At 33.5% G+C, this 17,723-nt stretch overlaps 1 protein-coding gene across 1 annotated transcript in view; it reads right to left on the bottom strand.

The window, feature by feature from the left end:
• LOC127712766 (mitogen-activated protein kinase 1-like) overlaps positions 1–17,723 on the bottom strand; it is an 85,016-nt gene that overhangs the window by 42,368 nt on the left and 24,925 nt on the right. The window contains exon 3 of the mRNA XM_052219386.1: positions 10,273–10,328. Within this exon, the coding sequence (XP_052075346.1) occupies positions 10,273–10,328 (56 nt within the window). The remainder of the gene's footprint in view (positions 1–10,272; positions 10,329–17,723) is intronic.

Genomic DNA, 17,723 nt, shown 5'->3' with positions numbered 1-17,723 from the left:
AAACAAAGTTTAATTTTGGACCCTTTTGACCTCAATGTGGACAAAGTTGATAACGGGGCCCAAAAATCAAAAATCTAAATACATGGTTAGATTCAGCATATCAAAGAACCCCATATATTCAATTTTTGTTGAAATCAAACAAAGTTTAATTTTGGACCCCGATTTGGACCAACTTGAAAACTGGGCCCATAATCAAAAATCTAAGTACATGTTTAGATTCAGCATATCAAAGAACCCTAAGAATTCAATTTTTGTTAAAATCAAACTAAGTTTCATTTTGGATCCTTTGGACCTTAATGTAGACCAATTTGAAAACGGAACCAAAAATTAAGAATCTAAATACACGGTTAGATTCGGCATATCAAAGAACCCCTATAATTCAATTTTTGATGAAATCAAACAAAGTTTAATTTTGGACCCTTTGGACCTCAATGTGGACCAATTTAAAAACAGGGCACAAAATCCAAAAACTAAATACACGGTTAGATTCAGCATATTAAAGAACCCCAAGAATTCAAGAATAAAACCCCATTGAAATTGGTCAAGAAATAAGCAATTTATACGAAGTATCTTCTTTTGCACAATACTGTGCAATTAAATATTTCTTGCTAATGCGCAATACTGTACAATTGACAATTTCTTGCTATTGTGCAATATTGTGCTATTGGATATTTCTTGCTATTGCGCAATACTGTGCAATTGAAGATTTCTTGCTATTGCGCAATACTGTGCAATTGAAGATTTCTTAGTTATTGTGCAATACTGTGCAATTGAAAATTTCTTGCTATTGCACAATACTTATTATATAATAATTTACACATCCTGTTTGGTGTGTATCTCCTACCATATCATTATTATTTGCTTTTAAATATAAATCAGAAATAACCAACTTAAAATGGAAAATTTTAAAAGAAAAAAAAAAGGAAACAAAAAAAAAATCCCCCCCCCCCAATTTTTTGAACCCCCTTATGATTCATCACCCCCAAACTCAATCCCAGCCTTCCCTTTGTGGTATGGTACCTTGCAGTACAATTTTAGAGAGATCCATACACTTGAACACAAGTTATTGTCTGAAAACTAGAACTAGAGGCTCTAAAGAGCCTGTGTCGCTCACCTTGGTCTATGTGAATATTAAACAAAGGACGCAGATGGATTCATGTCAAAATTGTGTTTTGGTGATGGTGATGTGTTTGTACATCTTAATTTACTGAACATTTTTCCTGCTTACAATTATCTCTATCTATAATTAACTTGGCCCAGTAGTTTCAGAGGAGAAGATTTTTGTAAAAGATTACTAAGATTTACGAAAAAATGGTTAAAAATTGACTATAAAGGGCAATAACTCCAAAAGGGGTCAACTGACAATTTCGGTCATGTTGACTTATTTGTAGATCTTACTTTGCCGACATTTATTGTTTTTTACAGTTTATCTCTATCTATAATAATATTCAAGATAATAACCAAAAACAGCAAAATCACCTTAAAATTACCAATTCAGGGGCAGCAACCCAACAACGGGTTGTCCGATTCATCTGAAAATTTCAGGGCAGATAAATCTTGACCTGATAAACAATTTTACTTCATGTCAGATTTGCTTTAAATGCTTTGGTTTTTGAGTTAAAAGCTAAAAACTGAATTTTACCCCTATGTTCTATTTTTAGCCGTGGCGGCCATCTTGGTTGGTTGACCAGGTCACGCCACACATTGTCAAAACTAGATAACCAAATGATGATTGTGGCCAAGTTTGGTTTAATTTGGCCCAGTTGTTTCAGAGGAGAAGATTTTTGTAAAAGATTACTAAGATTTACGAAAAATGGTTAAAAATTGACTATAAAGGGCAATTACTCCTAAAGGGGTCAACTGACCATTTCGGTTATATTGACTTATTTGTAAATCTTACTTTGCTGAACATTATTGCTGTTTACAGTTTATCTCTATCTATAATAATATTCAAAATAATAACCAAAAACAGCAAAATTTCCTCAAAATTACCAATTCAGGGGCAGCAACCCAATAACGGGTTGTCCGATTCATCTGAAAATTTCAGGGCAGATAGATCTTGACCTGATAAACAATTTTACTTCATGTCAGATTTGCTTTAAATGCTTTGGTTTTTGAGTTAAAAGCCAAAAACTGAATTTTACCCCTATGTTCTATTTTTAGCCGTGGCGGCCATCTTGGTTGGTTGACCAGGTCACGCCACACATTTTTAAAACTAAATAACCAAATGATGATTGTGGCCAAGTATGGTTTAATTTGGCCACGGAGTTTCAGAGGAGAAGATTTTTGTAAAAGATTACTAAGATTTACGAAAAATTGTTAAAAATTGACTATAAAGGGCAATAACTCCTAAAGGGGTCAACTGACCATTTCAGTCATGTTGACTTATTTGTTAATCTTACTTTGCTGAACATTATTGCTGTTTACAGTTTATCTCTATCTATAATAATATTCAAGATAATAACCAAAAACAGCAAAATTTCCTTAAAATTACCAATTCAGGGGCAGCAACCCAACAACAGGTTGTTCGATTCATCTGAAAATTTCAGGGCAGATAGATCTTGACCTGATAAACAATTTTACTTCATGTCAGATTTGCTCTAAATGCTTTGGTTTTTGAGTTATAAGCCAATAAAATGCTTCGCTGGGCGCAGCTTGATACGACCGCAGAGGTCGAACCCTGAACAGTTGGGGCAAGTATGGACACAACATTCAAGCTTGATACAGCTCTGAATTTGGATTGTGATTAAATATTTGACACAGCATAGGTTTCTGACACAGAAAGAATGTGGTCTAAGAACTTCAATTTTTTTAATTTACCTATCCAATGTCCAAAATCAAAATACATGGCTAGATTCAGCATATCAAAGAACCCCATATATTCAATTTTTGTTGAAATCAAACAAAGTTTAATTTTGGACCCCAACTTGGACAAACTTGAAAACTGGTCCCATAATCAAAAATCTAAACACATGTTTAGATTCAGCATATCAAAGTACCCCAAGAATTCAATTTTTGTTAAAATCAAACTAAGTTTAATTTTGGACCCTTTGGACCTTAATGTAGACCAATTTAAAAAAACGGGACCCAAAATTAAAAATCGAAAAACACGGTTAGATTTGGCATATCAAAGAACCCCAATAATTCAATTTTTGATGAAATCAAACAAAGTTTAATTTTGGACCCTTTTGACCTCAATATGAACCAATTTGATAGCGGGCCCACAAAATAAAAAATCTAAATACATGGTAAGATTCAGCATATCAAAGAACCCCATATATTCAATTTTTGTTGAAATCAAACAAAGTTTAATTTTGGACCCCAATTTGGACCAACTTGAAAACTGGGCCAAAAATCTAAAATCTAAATACATGGTTAGATTCAGCATATCAAAGAACCCCATATATTCAATTTTTGTTGAAATCAAACAAAGTTTAATTTTGGACCCCAACTTGGACCAACTTGAAAACTGGTCCCATAATCAAAAATCTAAACACATGTTTAGATTCAGCATATCAAAGAACCCCAAAAATTCAATTTTTGTTAAAATCAAACTAAATTTAATTTTGGACCCTTTGGACCTCAATGTAGACCAATTTAAAAAACGGGACCCAAAATTAAAAATCTAAATACACGGTTAGATTTGGCATATCAAAGAACCCCAATAATTAAATTTTTGACGAAATCAAACAATGTTTAATTTTGGACCCTTTTGACCTCAATATGAACCAATTTGATAGTGGGCCCACAAATAAAAAATCTAAATACATGGTAAGATTCAGCATATCAAAGAACCCCATATATTAAATTTTTGTTGAAATCAAACAAAGTTTAATTTTGGACCCCAATTTGGACCAACTTGAAAACTGGGCCAAAAATCTAAAATCTAAATACATGTTTAGATTCAGCATATCAAAGAACCCCATATATTCAATTTTTGTTGAAATCAAACAAAGTTTAATTTTGGACCCCAACTTGGACCAACTTGAAAACTGGGCCCATAATCAAAAATCAAAACACATGTTTAGATTCAGCATATCAAAGAACCCCAAGAATTCAATTTTTGTTAAAATCAAACTAAGTTTAATTTTGGACCCTTAATGTAGACCAATTTGAAAACGGGACCCAAAATTAAAAATCTAAATACACGGTTAGATTTGGCATATCAAAGAACCCCAATAATTCAATTTTTGATGAAATCAAACAAAGTTTAATTTTGGACCCTTTTGACCTCAATATGAACCAATTTGATAGCGGGTCCACAAATAAAAAATCTAAATACATGGTTAGATTCAGCATATCAAAGAACCCCAAGAATTCAATTTTTGATGAAATCAAACAAAGTTTAATTTTGGACCCTTTTGACCTCAATGTGGACAAAGTTGATAAGGGGGCCCAAAAATCAAAAATCTAAATACATGGTTAGATACAGCATATCAAAGAACCCCATATATTCAATTTTTGTTGAAATCAAACAAAGTTTAATTTTGGACCCCGATTTGGACCAACTTGAAAACTGGGCCCATAATCAAAAATCTAAATACATGTTTAGATTCAGCATATCAAAGAACCCTAAAAATTCAATTTTTGTTAAAATCAAACTAAGTTTAATTTTGGACCCTTTTGATCTTAATGTAGACCAATTTGAAAACGGAACCAAAAATTAAGAATCTAAATACACGGTTAGATTCGGCATATCAAAGAACCCCAATAATTCAATTTTTGATGAAATCAAACAAAGTTAAATTTTGGACCCTTTTGGACCTCAATGTGGACCAATTTAAAAACGGGGCCCAAAATCCAAAAACTTAATACACGGTTAGATTCAGCATATTAAAGAACCCCAAGAATTCAAGAATAAAACCCCATTGAAATTGATCAAGAAATAAGCAATTTATACGAAGTATCTTCTTTTGCACAATACTGTGCAATTGAATATTTCTTGCTATTGTGCAATACTGTACAATTGACAATTTCTTGCTATTGCGCAATATTGTGCTATTGGATATTTCTTGCTATTGCGCAATACTGTGCAATTGAAGATTTCTTGCTATTGCGCAATACTGTGCAATTGAAGATTTCTTGCAATTGTGCAATACTGTGCAATTGAAAATTTCTTGCTATTGCACAATACTTATTATATAATAATTTACACATCCTGTTTGGTGTGTATCTCCTACCATATCATTATTATTTGCTTTTAAATATTAATCAGAAATAACCAACTTAAAATGGAAAATTTTAAAAGAAAAAAAAAAGGAAAAAAAGAAAAAAAAAAAAAAAAAAAAATCCCCCCCCCCAAATTTTTTGAACCCCCTTATGATTCATCACCCCCAAACTCAATCCCAGCCTTCCCTTTGTGGTATGGTACCTTGCAGTACAATTTTAGAGAGATCCATACACTTGAACACAAGTTATTGTCTGGAAACTAGAAAAATGCTTATTTTTGGCCCCTTTTTGGCCCCCAATTCCTAAACCTTTCGGGCAATTACCCCCAAACTCAATTCCAGCTTTCCCTTTGTGATATGGAACCTTGTAGTACAATTTCAGAAATATCCAAACACTTACACACAAGTTATTGTCATGAAACTAGAAAAATGCTTGTTTTTTGCCCCTTTTTTGGCCCCTAATTCCTAAAATTTTGAGGCAATTACCCCCAAAATCAATTACAGCCTTCCCTTTGTGATATGGAACCTTGTGGTACAATGTCAGAGAGATCCATACACTTACACACAAGTTATTGTCTGGAAGTTACAAAAATGCTTATTTTTGGCCCCTTTTTGGCCCCTAATTCCTTAACTGTTGGTACCATAACCCCCAAAATCAATCCCAACCTTCCTTTCGTGGTATTGAACCTTATGGTAAAATTTCATGGAGATCCATTCACTTAAACTAAAGTTAGAGTGCGAAAACCAATGTGTCTTCGGACGACGCCGGACGACGCCAGACGACGACGACGACGACAACGACGACGACGACGACGCCAACGTCATACCAATATACGACCAAAAAATTTTCAATTTTTGCGGTCGTATAAAAACTGCATTTTACCCCTATGTTTTATTTTTAGCTGTGGCGGCCATCTTGGTTGGTTGGCCGGGTCACGCCACACATTTTTTAAACTAGATACCCCAGTGATGATTGTGGCCAAGTTTGGTTTAATTTGGCCCAGTTGTTTCAGAGGAGAAGATTTTTGTAAAAGATTACTAAGATTTACGAAAAATGGTTAAAAATTGACTATAAAGGGCAATTACTCCTAAAGGGGTCAACTGACCATTTCGGTTATATTGACTTATTTGTAAATCTTACTTTGCTGAACATTATTGCTGTTTACAGTTTATCTCTATCTATAATAATATTCAAGATAATAACCAAAAACAGCAAAATTTCCTTAAAATTACCAATTCAGGGGCAGCAACCCAATAACGGGTTGTCCGATTCATCTGAAAATTTCAGGGCCGATAGATCTTGACCTGATGAACAATTTTACCCCATGTCAGATTTGCTCTTAATGCTTTGGTTTTAGAGTTATAAGCTAAAAACTGCATTTTACCCCTATGTTCTATTTTTAGCCGTGGCGGCCATCTTGGTTGGTTGACCGGGTCACGCCACACATTTTTAAAACTAGATACCCCAATGATGATTGTGGCCAAGTTTGGTTAAATTTGGCCCAGTAGTTTCAGAGGAGAAGATTTTTGTAAAAGTTTACGGACGACGGACGACGGACGACGGACGACGGACGCAAAGTGATGAGAAAAGCTCACTTGACCTTTCAGGTCAGGTGAGCTAAAAATGTGTTTTTTGGCCCCTTTTTGGCCCCAAATTCCTAAACATTTATGGCAATTACCCCCAAACTCAAACCCAGCTTTCCCTTTGTGATATGGAACCTTGTAGTACAATTTCAGAAAGATCCATACACTTACACACAAGTTATTGTCTTGAAACTAGAAAAATGCTTGTTTTTTGCCCCTTTTTGGCCCCTAATTCCTAAAATATTGAGGCAATTACCCCCATCATCAATCCCAGCCTTTCCTTTGTGGTATGGTACCTTGCAGTACAATTTCAGAGAGATCCATACACTTGAACACAAGTTATTGTCTGGAAACTAGAAACATGCTTATTTTTGGCCCCTTTTTGGCCCCCAATTCCTTAACGTTTCGGCAATTACTCCCAAACTCAATTCCAGCTTTCCCTTTGTGATATTGAACCTTGTAGTACAATTTCAGAAAGATCCATACACTTACACACAAGTTATTGTCATGAAACTAGAAAAATGCTTGTTTTTTGCCTTTTTTGGCCCCTAATTCCTACAATTTTGAGGCAATTACCCCAAAAATCAATATCCAGCATTCCTTTTGTGATATGGAACCTTGTGGTACAATGTCAGAGAGATCCATACACTCACACACAAGTTATGTCTGGAAGTTACAAAAATGCTTATTTTTGGCCCCTTTTTGGCCCCTAATTCCTTTACTGTTGGTACCATAACCCCCAAAATCAATCTTAACCTTCCTTTTGTGGTATTGAACCTTGTGGTAAAATTTCATAGAGATCCATTCAATAAACTAAAGTTAGAGTGCGAAAACCAATGTGTCTTCGGACGACGCCGGACGACGACGACGACGACGCCAACGTCATACCAATATACGACCACAAAAATTTTTTTGCGGTCGTATAAAAACCTTAAAATTTTCTTTTATTATATCTAATTCTCATGATTCTGTCTACTGAAATATTACAACTCTGAATAACAGGACATGTGGGGCATATGTCAAACCAAAGACACAAAAAATCAGCATGCGGTTAACTTAGTGTTCCAACAAAAGAAAGGTGTCTATGCAATATTTCATTTTCATAATCCACCCTACCAAGTCTAAAAAGTTGTGATAAATACTACATGTTTGTTCATGGAATCTAAGTTTGGTAGTCTGACTTCTGTTTTCAAGGGTTAGCAATTTTGTGGTTCAAATAACCTATCTACCTTTAAACCAAACCTATAGAAAATTTAGAATTGTCCACTGTCAGACATTGACTTGTTATTTTCCCCAATCTGACTTAACACTGTTACATATTTATACCTGAAAAATTACTAGTACTCTTGATGAACTGTATAAAAAAATGGGACGCAACAAGTAGCTAATGAGGTGCTAGTTTCAAACTGTAAGAGTAGACAGCTATAGAAAACCAAAATAGTCTTGTTAACGTTGCAGTTGCAGCCAAGAAACAAGAATTGACAACTTTTGGTGGTGCTGAAAATACTTCTTTCCATTTTCAATAGGAAATTACATTAGGACCATGAGTACAGAGAACATTTCTAGGGTTTTCTAGGATTTTAATTCAATGCAATTAAAATTTCTCAGAAAGAAAGTCCCTCAAGTGTTTTATTTAATCAGTGTCTACAAAAGGTACTGTGCACTTTTATGATGATAATAAACAAACATGCATTGAAGTTAAATTTGTCACAAACAACTGCCAGGCATCATAAAATGTCACTTTTAATGACATTAGAATGATGATCATCTGTTTTAGATTTCAGCCATGTTCCATCTACCATTTAAGCAAATCAATATGAAAATTTAAAACTATAAATGGACTCAGTGTCAACATTAATCTGTCTAATTTCCATAAAACAGACGAACATGATAAAGGCCAAAGCCACAAATGTACTCAAAGGACTTAATTTTTATGCTTCAATTTTCTAATTTATATATATATATAAGTCAGTTCCTTAGTCAGGATGTCTCTGAGGGAGGACAGGCTACTTGAGGTTTTTGACGCTCTGACTTCAATCTGAATCTCTACTTGAATAGTTTTTACGAAAATCTTTTTTTTTAGACAGGTTCTTCCAAACCCCCCATGATATACGAGTTCGAGAAACTAAAGTATTACTGGTAGCAGTACAAATTATAATGTTTAAGTTTGGGCATGCTTTTACCTCAGTTTATAATGGTTTTTTTTTCATAATGTTTAATTTATGAGATCGATGTTTCAATAGCCCCCAATTTAAGAAACTTAGACTAAACATTTTTTACACCCATCAAAGAAACGTTAGGACTTGAACTTGTTTAAGGTCTACACATTAGCAATATATGTAGCTCTCTAAGCCCCCCACTAAACCACCCTTCCCCAACCTATATCCCTATACCTGCCTCTGGACAATTTCTTATTTTCATCCTAAGACTTGCATATGCAATACCATTGAAAAATGAGTTAGGCTTTTGTATCAATTGAATAATTTGACACTATCTGAGGTTATATTTGAGTTTGAAGATCCAGCCGAATTAAATGAGTTAGGATTTTGTATCAATTCAATGTTTTGACACAATTTTCTATAGGTTAAATTTAAAGATTGGACGAAGATGAAAATTACAAATCCAGCTGTGTCGTAATGTACATGAATGCTCAGACAACTTTCTTAATAGCAAACCAACCTGCAATTAACACATAATTAAACCAACATATAAACTAAAGATGTAATTTTCTTGATAGCTACCTCTAAAGAGGCTCTTAACCATATTGCCCCTGTTTTCCAAGTGGATGGAGCAAATTATCATAGCACAATTACAGAATTATTGACTAGCATGTAAGACTGCAACTTATTATTTATTTTATTTAGCTAATTTCTTCTGATGTTTTCTTTACCACTTTCTTTTAATCAAAAATATCCAATTACGTTTTTTACGTAAACTACTTTAACAAATGAATTAATCATATGTTCTAATTTCAGTGCTTTTATCGATTTCAAAAAATATGCTGTAACAAAACAATAATGATAAGTTTCTGTTTCAATTATAAAATAATGTACACGATAAAAGAGTGCTGCATTAGATATTGATGTCTATGCATGAAGACCGAATAATTTGTGTAACAAATTTCAGTGAGGGTTATAACACCTATACTCATTTTGAGAATAAAACATGAAACATGCACTGCAAAACTTTTTAGTTTTGCTGAACTTCTTTTTCTTACAGGTAGGGCCCAAGCATCCAAGTGGTCTAAGAATTCCATCTACAATGATCACTTGCCTGTATATTTAAACCCTCCCCATCCCCCACCCTTTTGACATGTGTTTTTGTCTGACCTTAATAATTTAGGATTGCCATTTTTTTTTAATGCAGAAGGATGGTGGTGCTCTCCAGTAACTCAGGCTTAATCCACAATATAAAACTGGCCACCAGGATATAGCCAAGAGTGCTGAAAGTGGCATTAAATACCAATAATAAATTAATCAATCTAACATGTAGAAAATTTATCAAAAACTGAAAAGGATACACATCTTTCATATCTTCTATTGTTGGTGCTCTGAGAATGTCTTGAATATTGATAATCTGAAAAAGAAACAAGATCAATTTATTGCCAAAGTTATAAATCTTACGTTTTGCCCAAATACAAGCTGTTTACAAATTTATTTTGGTACCATATCAACATGTTTACTACATGTATTAAAAATCCATCAGAATATAACTTCAACCCCTCCACTGTTACCCCCAAATACAGAAGGAAATCATCACACAGCTAGTAGCTGCATATTTTAAATCTGATTTAAAGCATCTTATTGATTAAGATTTTCTTTCTTGCATTTATGGCACCCTCGTCCCCCATTGCCAGGGTAACGGCAGCTATTTTGAAAATTACAAAGTCAAAGAGCGCATTTACACATGCCAATTAACATTGTTGTAAAGTTTCATTAAGTTTGGAGCATTTTGAAATTTTGGACATTTTTGCTGTTTCCATGGTAACGGCGGCCATCTTGAAAATGCCATACCCCGATTGCAAATCTGCACATGCTCGTTAACATTTCTGTATAGGTCTGACCATCATCAATCTGAACAGTACCTTGATTACTCTTTCTCATTAAAGCTTTTTTATGAAGTAACTTAATTAGTTAAATGTTGAGCTAAATAAACTGTTGACACAGAGATATGTCTCATCTGTCTGCAGAAAATTCAAAAAAAGACAATCTGATAGACAGCAACATTGCAACAATTCAAAATTGCTAGACCATGACCTAGGAGGCAGGACCTTGAAATAGTCATCAAACTTATTTGTACTGATAGTAATGCAACTTTATAGAAAACATCATTGCTCTATCACAATTAGTTCCTATCAAACTAACTTAAGCAGAAAACTTAACATTGAAAATTGCTTATATTAATTGAAAGTGACTGGACAATGCCCTATGGGGCAGGGCCTCTAAAGAGCTGACAAACTGATATGTACTGATAGGAATGCAACTTTATAGAAAATATATTTGATCTATCACAAGTGGTTCCTATCAAACTGACATAATCACAAAACTTAACAATTGTTGACACATCCTCCGGTACCGTCGCCGGTAAAGCAATACATATGGGTCAGTCCATTCACACAGTGCTTTAGTGGTATAGCAGGGAAAACATATAATATTCTTTTATAAGGAGCAATTAAATGCTACAAAATGGGCAAACATGTTGCTAATATAATGAAAAGGTAGTATGAATAATTATATTTTGGTTGGTTGTCAACTTTTTTTTATAATAAAGATTATATTTCAAAAAGGCCTCATTTTTACCCTTTTAAAATGGGACAATTAATACATCACCAAGTATCAGATGAAAAACAAATATGTTGAAAAAATATAGGGTGAATGGTTTTTATTCATTTCAGTTCTTAATAGTGTATTTTTTTGTCTTAAACTACTTGTTTTGTGAATTTGATTTGTGAAAAAGGGTGATTTTTTACATTTCTATATGCTGTTCATATGTGATTACATTCCGTCAAATTTACATTTACAGAAAAATTTTCATAATGCACACAACAGCTGTCAGTTGAAAGTTAATGTGTATGAAAACAAAGACGTTTATAGTTGACCTATTTGTATTTAGATTATATTGCCGCTGTTATTTCTTGTATGAGGAAAAAAAAGAAAGAAAAACATTTCTTTCGAATGTCCGTCAACATCAAGGACAACGAACGTGCACATTACTTTCATTTTTATCCACTATTTACACAAGTCATTATTTAGGACAATGGCTTATATCGGAAGTTATCATCCTTGCCTCATTCTGGATACGATTATGACAACGTAGGGTAGCAGAATCTTCCGAGGTTTGCCGATTGTACTTTGTCTGTCAACACTTCACAGCATTATAACATATGAACAATTTATCACGAACGTACACAAAATCGAGAAGGAATTGTCTTATACCGGTTTCTATATCCTGTAAAAATATGTAGTTCTTGAAAACAAAGAATATACGTCTGTTGCCAAATACCAAAGTACGCTAAGACCAACGAGGACCTCATTAGCGGATGTGCACGATTGTGATTTGACTGTTTGACAGTTTTTTCGTTTGTGATTCTTGACTATAATATTTAAAGTCAAACATCCCAATTGTTTTAGACTGTATATGTTACTGCCAATTTCGGGATACGTGCAGAAAATTCTTTTTGATAGTTTTTTTTAACTTGGTGTTGATTCCTCGTCTGTAACTTGGAATTTCGATCAGTACCGAAAAATGTGTAAATAATTTGTTATCACTTAATAGTAACATATGTGATGATGGAACTATTTTTATGTGAACATACACTAAGGTCTGGTGCTGTCAAAAATCATGTATGAACATATGATGATTATCGTATCCCGATGGTACTTACAAATAGAAATATTTGTTTCTTTGGTTCATAAATAAAATTTTAAAAAAATTTATTGAATCTTGACTTTATTTTCAACTTTATTCATGTAACTAAAAGCAATGCACATATGTGATGTTGTCAAAATTCACACATGTTATTGATAAAATAAAATTGTTTAAACAGACCATTTGTTGCCATATAAAAATAAGATGTGGCATATATGATTGCCAATATGACAACTCTCCACCAAAGACCAAATGGTGTTGAAGTTAATAGCAATTATAGTTTACCCTACAGCTTCAACACAGAGCAAAAGCCCACACCGCATAGCAAGGTGCAAAGGGACCCAAAATGATAAAGTTTAAAAAAAATTCAAATGAAAAAACCAATGGCCTGATTTATGTACAAAACTATAAACAAAAACAAAAATTTGATAAACCGCAAGTTGATATTGAAGGTCGGTTGAGAACTAAACTTTAAGACAAAAAAGATGATTTCAGCTTCCAAATTGTGAACTTTCCATTTCTATGTAGCAACATTCCAGCAGCGCCCGCATTTGAAGACCATATCTCCCAGTTGATACGATATTCCAGAGCTTGCATTTCCTATCATGACTTCCTTGATAGAGGGTTGCTGCTTACAAGGAAGCTATTAAAGCAAGAGTTCCAAAAGGTGAAGTTGAAATTATTCCTTGGAAAATTGTACGGTCACCCTCATGAGTTGTAGACCGTTATGGAATATCTGTTTCACAGATGACGACAGTTATGTTTCAAATGTCATTACCACACTTTTTTCATGAATGTCACCTACCGAATTAGACTTATCACCGGGCTTCTACTTACATGAGCTACACAACGGATACCACATGTGGAGCAGTATCTGCTTACCCTTTGGAAGCGCCCGAGATCACCCCCGTTTTTGGTTGGATTCATGTTGCTTAGTCTTTAGTTTTTTATGTTGTGTTTTGTAGACTGTTGTTTTGTTTTTGAACTTCTTTCGTTTTTTGCTATGTCATTGTCAGTTTGTTTTTATTGTCAGTTTGTTTTTTGCCATGTCATTGTCAGTTTGTTTTTTGCCATGTCATTGTCAGTTTGTTTTTTGCCATGTCATTGTCAGTTTGTTTTTTGCTATGTCATTGTCAGTTTGTTTTTTGCCATGTCATTGTCAGTTTGTTTTTTGCTATGTCATTGTCAGTTTGTTTTCGGCTTATGAGTTTGACTCTTCCTTTGGTATCTTCCGCCTCTCTATTATACTGATCAAAACGTTTGCTACAAGATTAGGTTTCTCAATTAGGTTCTTACACTGTTGACAATATTGAAAGTATTTTAGTTCATAGCAGGAAAATGCTCCTCCGATTACCACATTCTTATATCATGTACATTGTGTTTCATTTGCATTGATTTTTCCTGTTTGTGTATAATTTATCAAATTTCAGAATGGGGCCTCTTATAATACTGTAGAATGGAAGTGGAACATCATAAATATTGTCTCACAGTGATATTAAATACTAGATTATAATAAATATGCATTTAATATTGAATTGCAGAAACTATTAATCCTAGGATAAATATCTAAACTTAATTAATTAGCATTTACAATTAAACTGAATCTAGAAAAAATCAAAAGCTAAATACAAATGTTGTAAAAAGTCACATATGTTATACCAGATGCCAAAATGTCAAGTCACATATGTTGGAAAAAAATAGTTTTGTTTCCTTTTTCCTTCATAATTTCATTAAACCTGTGTTACAAATATAATTTCCATTACATTTGTAAAATATAAATTGTCAGTTTATGGCAATACTTTTGGGAGGATTTTTTTACAAATAATAAATCAATTGCCAAAATATCAATCAGATATGCTATAATAGAGAAATAAAAAAAAATCATTGTCCCATCTTCGTTTGGTTAATTGTTGCAATTTAAATGACATCTACTTTTGTTTCTTAGCATTGTTGACACTGCTTTCAAAGTGAAGAAGATTTCATAACTTATATTTTTTTAAATGAATATTGGACATGTCACATATGTTACAAATGTTTATTGGTAAAAGAAGGCGTCCAGAATCAATTTTATAATAGTCAAACTATCTTCTGTTGTATTTTTGTGGATGCTTTGGTATATATCCTCTTTCTGAATCAATTTTTTTTTTCAACCTGTGTCACATTCTAAAATATAACTATGATGTCCCATTTTATGTCATGGCTTAATGGACAGACCCATATGTCTTGCTTTCCCTGACTTTGAAGTCACAGGCATGACAAAAATATCAATTTCCATTTGATGCTCACTTTAATTGCCAGGATTCCTGTTCACTAGTAAATTTTTGGAAAACAGTGCATTGTGCAGCACACAAACATTTTTTTCTTCCTCTTACTATTGCTTACTGCTTTCAAATCATTTACATATTTACAAAAATTGTCCAGACAGTAATATTTTATTATAATTTTTCTTTAGGCAATATCAATTCCTTACTTATTTAGGTTTGTTCAAAATGTCAAAGTAACACTAATTCAATACAAGTCTTATATAATCTATCTCTATACCTCACTAATTCAATACAAGTCTTATATCTATCTGTATATATATCTATTCCAAATGAAACTTGATTAAAATAAATATAGATTTTTCCCCTTCATTTTGACATAATTGTCTTTCAAACAAACTTGTCTGTTCACTTTCAAATGATGTCAATATAGGGTTAATTGATTTCAAGGATGAAACAGAAATATAATGTTTTCAGTTATAACTATGTAGACACAGATGTATAATCAAATTGTTTTCTGTTGTTAACTTTCATCTTTAATCTAAGAGTTTATTCAACAAATGGTGGCAGTTAAATCAGGTTTTTCCCCCGTTTATAAGGCAAAAAAAATATATAATTTGTGTTTCAAGACTATCTACCCTCATCATGCTCATACATGTATATTCTGACATCGGACTCGGACCCCTTTTAAACTGAGTTTTACTGTGCATATAATTTTTATTGCTGTGTGTTTGTTTATTCTACATTGGCTTGAGGTATAGGGGGAGGGTTGAGATCTCACAAAACATGTTTAACCCTGCCACATTTTTGCCCCTGTTCCAAGTCAGGGGTCTCTGGTCTTTGTTAGTCTTGTATGTGTTTTTAATTTTAGTTCATTTATATGTTTCGGAGTTTAGTGTGACATCCATTTTCACTTAACTAGTACAAATTTTTGTTTAGGGGCCAGCTGAAGCCCCCTTCTGGGTGTAGGATTTTCTCACTGTTTTGAAGACCCATTGGTGGCCTTGGGCTGTTTTCTGCTCTTTGGTCGGGTTGTTGTCTCTTTGACACATTCCCAATTTCCATTCTCAATTTTATTTATGGGAATTTTTGGTTATGTATTGTTTAAGTCCAGATATTTTTGGTTAAGTACCATTAAAGTCATAGGGCTCTTATGAGATTGAACGTAAGTTATACTGTAATGTTCATGACTTGCAAGTATTTTTTCTCATAAGATTTTTTGTGAAATTAGTCGCAGAAGTTTTCTATCATGATGATGATGTAATGATAATAAACCTTGGAAAAATGCACTTCGCCTGGAGCAGCTTGATACGACCGCAGAGGTCGAACTCTGAACAGTTGGGGCAAGTATGGACACAATATTCAAGCTTGATACAGCTCTGAATTTGGATATTGATTAAATATTTGACACATTATAGATTTCTGACACAGAATAAATGAGGTCAGATAACTTAAAAATTTGAAATGGGTCATCTAATCTACTTTATGGTCCAATAACCAAAATCTAATTCCATGGTTAGATTCAGCATATAAAAATTAATTGCTTCGCCAAGCGCAGCTGGATACGACCGCAGAGGTCCAACCCTGAACAGTTGGGGAAAAATGGACACAATATTCGTGCTTGATACAGGTCTGAATTTGGATTGTAATTAAATATTTGACACATAATAGGTTTCTGACACAGAATAACTGCAGTCAAAGAACTTAGAATTGGTTATATGATTTGAATTTATATTCAATTTTTTGCTTTTGTGCAATACACTTTGCTGTTGCGAAATTGACCCCCCACAAAAAAAAAAAAAAAATTTAGCCCCCCTTTTTTTTGCTTTTGTGCAATACACTATGCTGTTGCATATTGACCCCCCACACACACACACTTTTTTTAGCGAAAAAAATAATATTTGAAGAATTTTTCTTTTTAATTTCTGAAATCTGATAAGAGAAAAAATGACCCCAACAATTTCTTTTTACCCCCCCCCCCCCCCCCCCCCCCTTTCCCCCAAAAAAATTCTTTGCCTCAAGATATGGTCATAATCTCAATTCAAAATTCCAATGGAGTTTGCAACCATAATTACCCATTTATATACATCATAAAAGTCTTAAAATAGAAAATGACATACATAACCATGGCTAAAATTGATATTCCTTAATAGTAACTTTTAAAAATAAATTGACAGCTAATCATCTCAAGACAATACAACATTTCTTTATACATAATTTGAAAGCAGTGTAAGGGAGGTAATCAAAACGTTGTGTTTGGATTACCTCCCTTACACTGCTTTTAAATTGTCTTAAGTAATTTTCCATTAACCAGGAAACCCTTGTTTTTCCCCCTTTTTTGCCCCTAATTCCTAAACGGTTTGAGCCATAACCCCCCCAAAGCAAATCCTAACCATCCCTTTGTGGTATGGAAACTTGTGGTATAATTTCAGAGAGATCCATATACCGTTCCACAAGTAATTGACTGGGAACTAGAAAAATGCTTATTTGGGCCCCTTTTTGGCCCCTAATTCCTAAACTGTTAGGACCATAAACCCCAACATCAATCACAACCTTCCTTTTGTGGTTATAAACCTTGTGTTTTAATTTCATAGATTTCTGTTTAATTATACTAAAATTATTGTCCGGAAACCAACTGTCTTCGGACAACGACGACATGATACCAATATACCGCTGCAAAATTTTTTGCGGTTGTATAAAAATCCCACATCTCTGAAATGTAAAATCTAAAATTTATAAAATTTGAAAGGAAGCTTACATCAATAGATATAAACAATTCTTTAACGTTTCTTGAGAACTGCTGAAAGCATTTTAGAGTTATTGTCCGAAAACTGGAAAAATC

The sequence above is a fragment of the Mytilus californianus genome, unplaced genomic scaffold, assembly GCF_021869535.1.
Source record: "Mytilus californianus isolate M0D057914Y unplaced genomic scaffold, xbMytCali1.0.p SCAF_8, whole genome shotgun sequence".
Classification (NCBI taxonomy): domain Eukaryota; kingdom Metazoa; phylum Mollusca; class Bivalvia; order Mytilida; family Mytilidae; genus Mytilus; species Mytilus californianus.
This window is presented reverse-complemented; position numbering and strand designations above follow the sequence as displayed.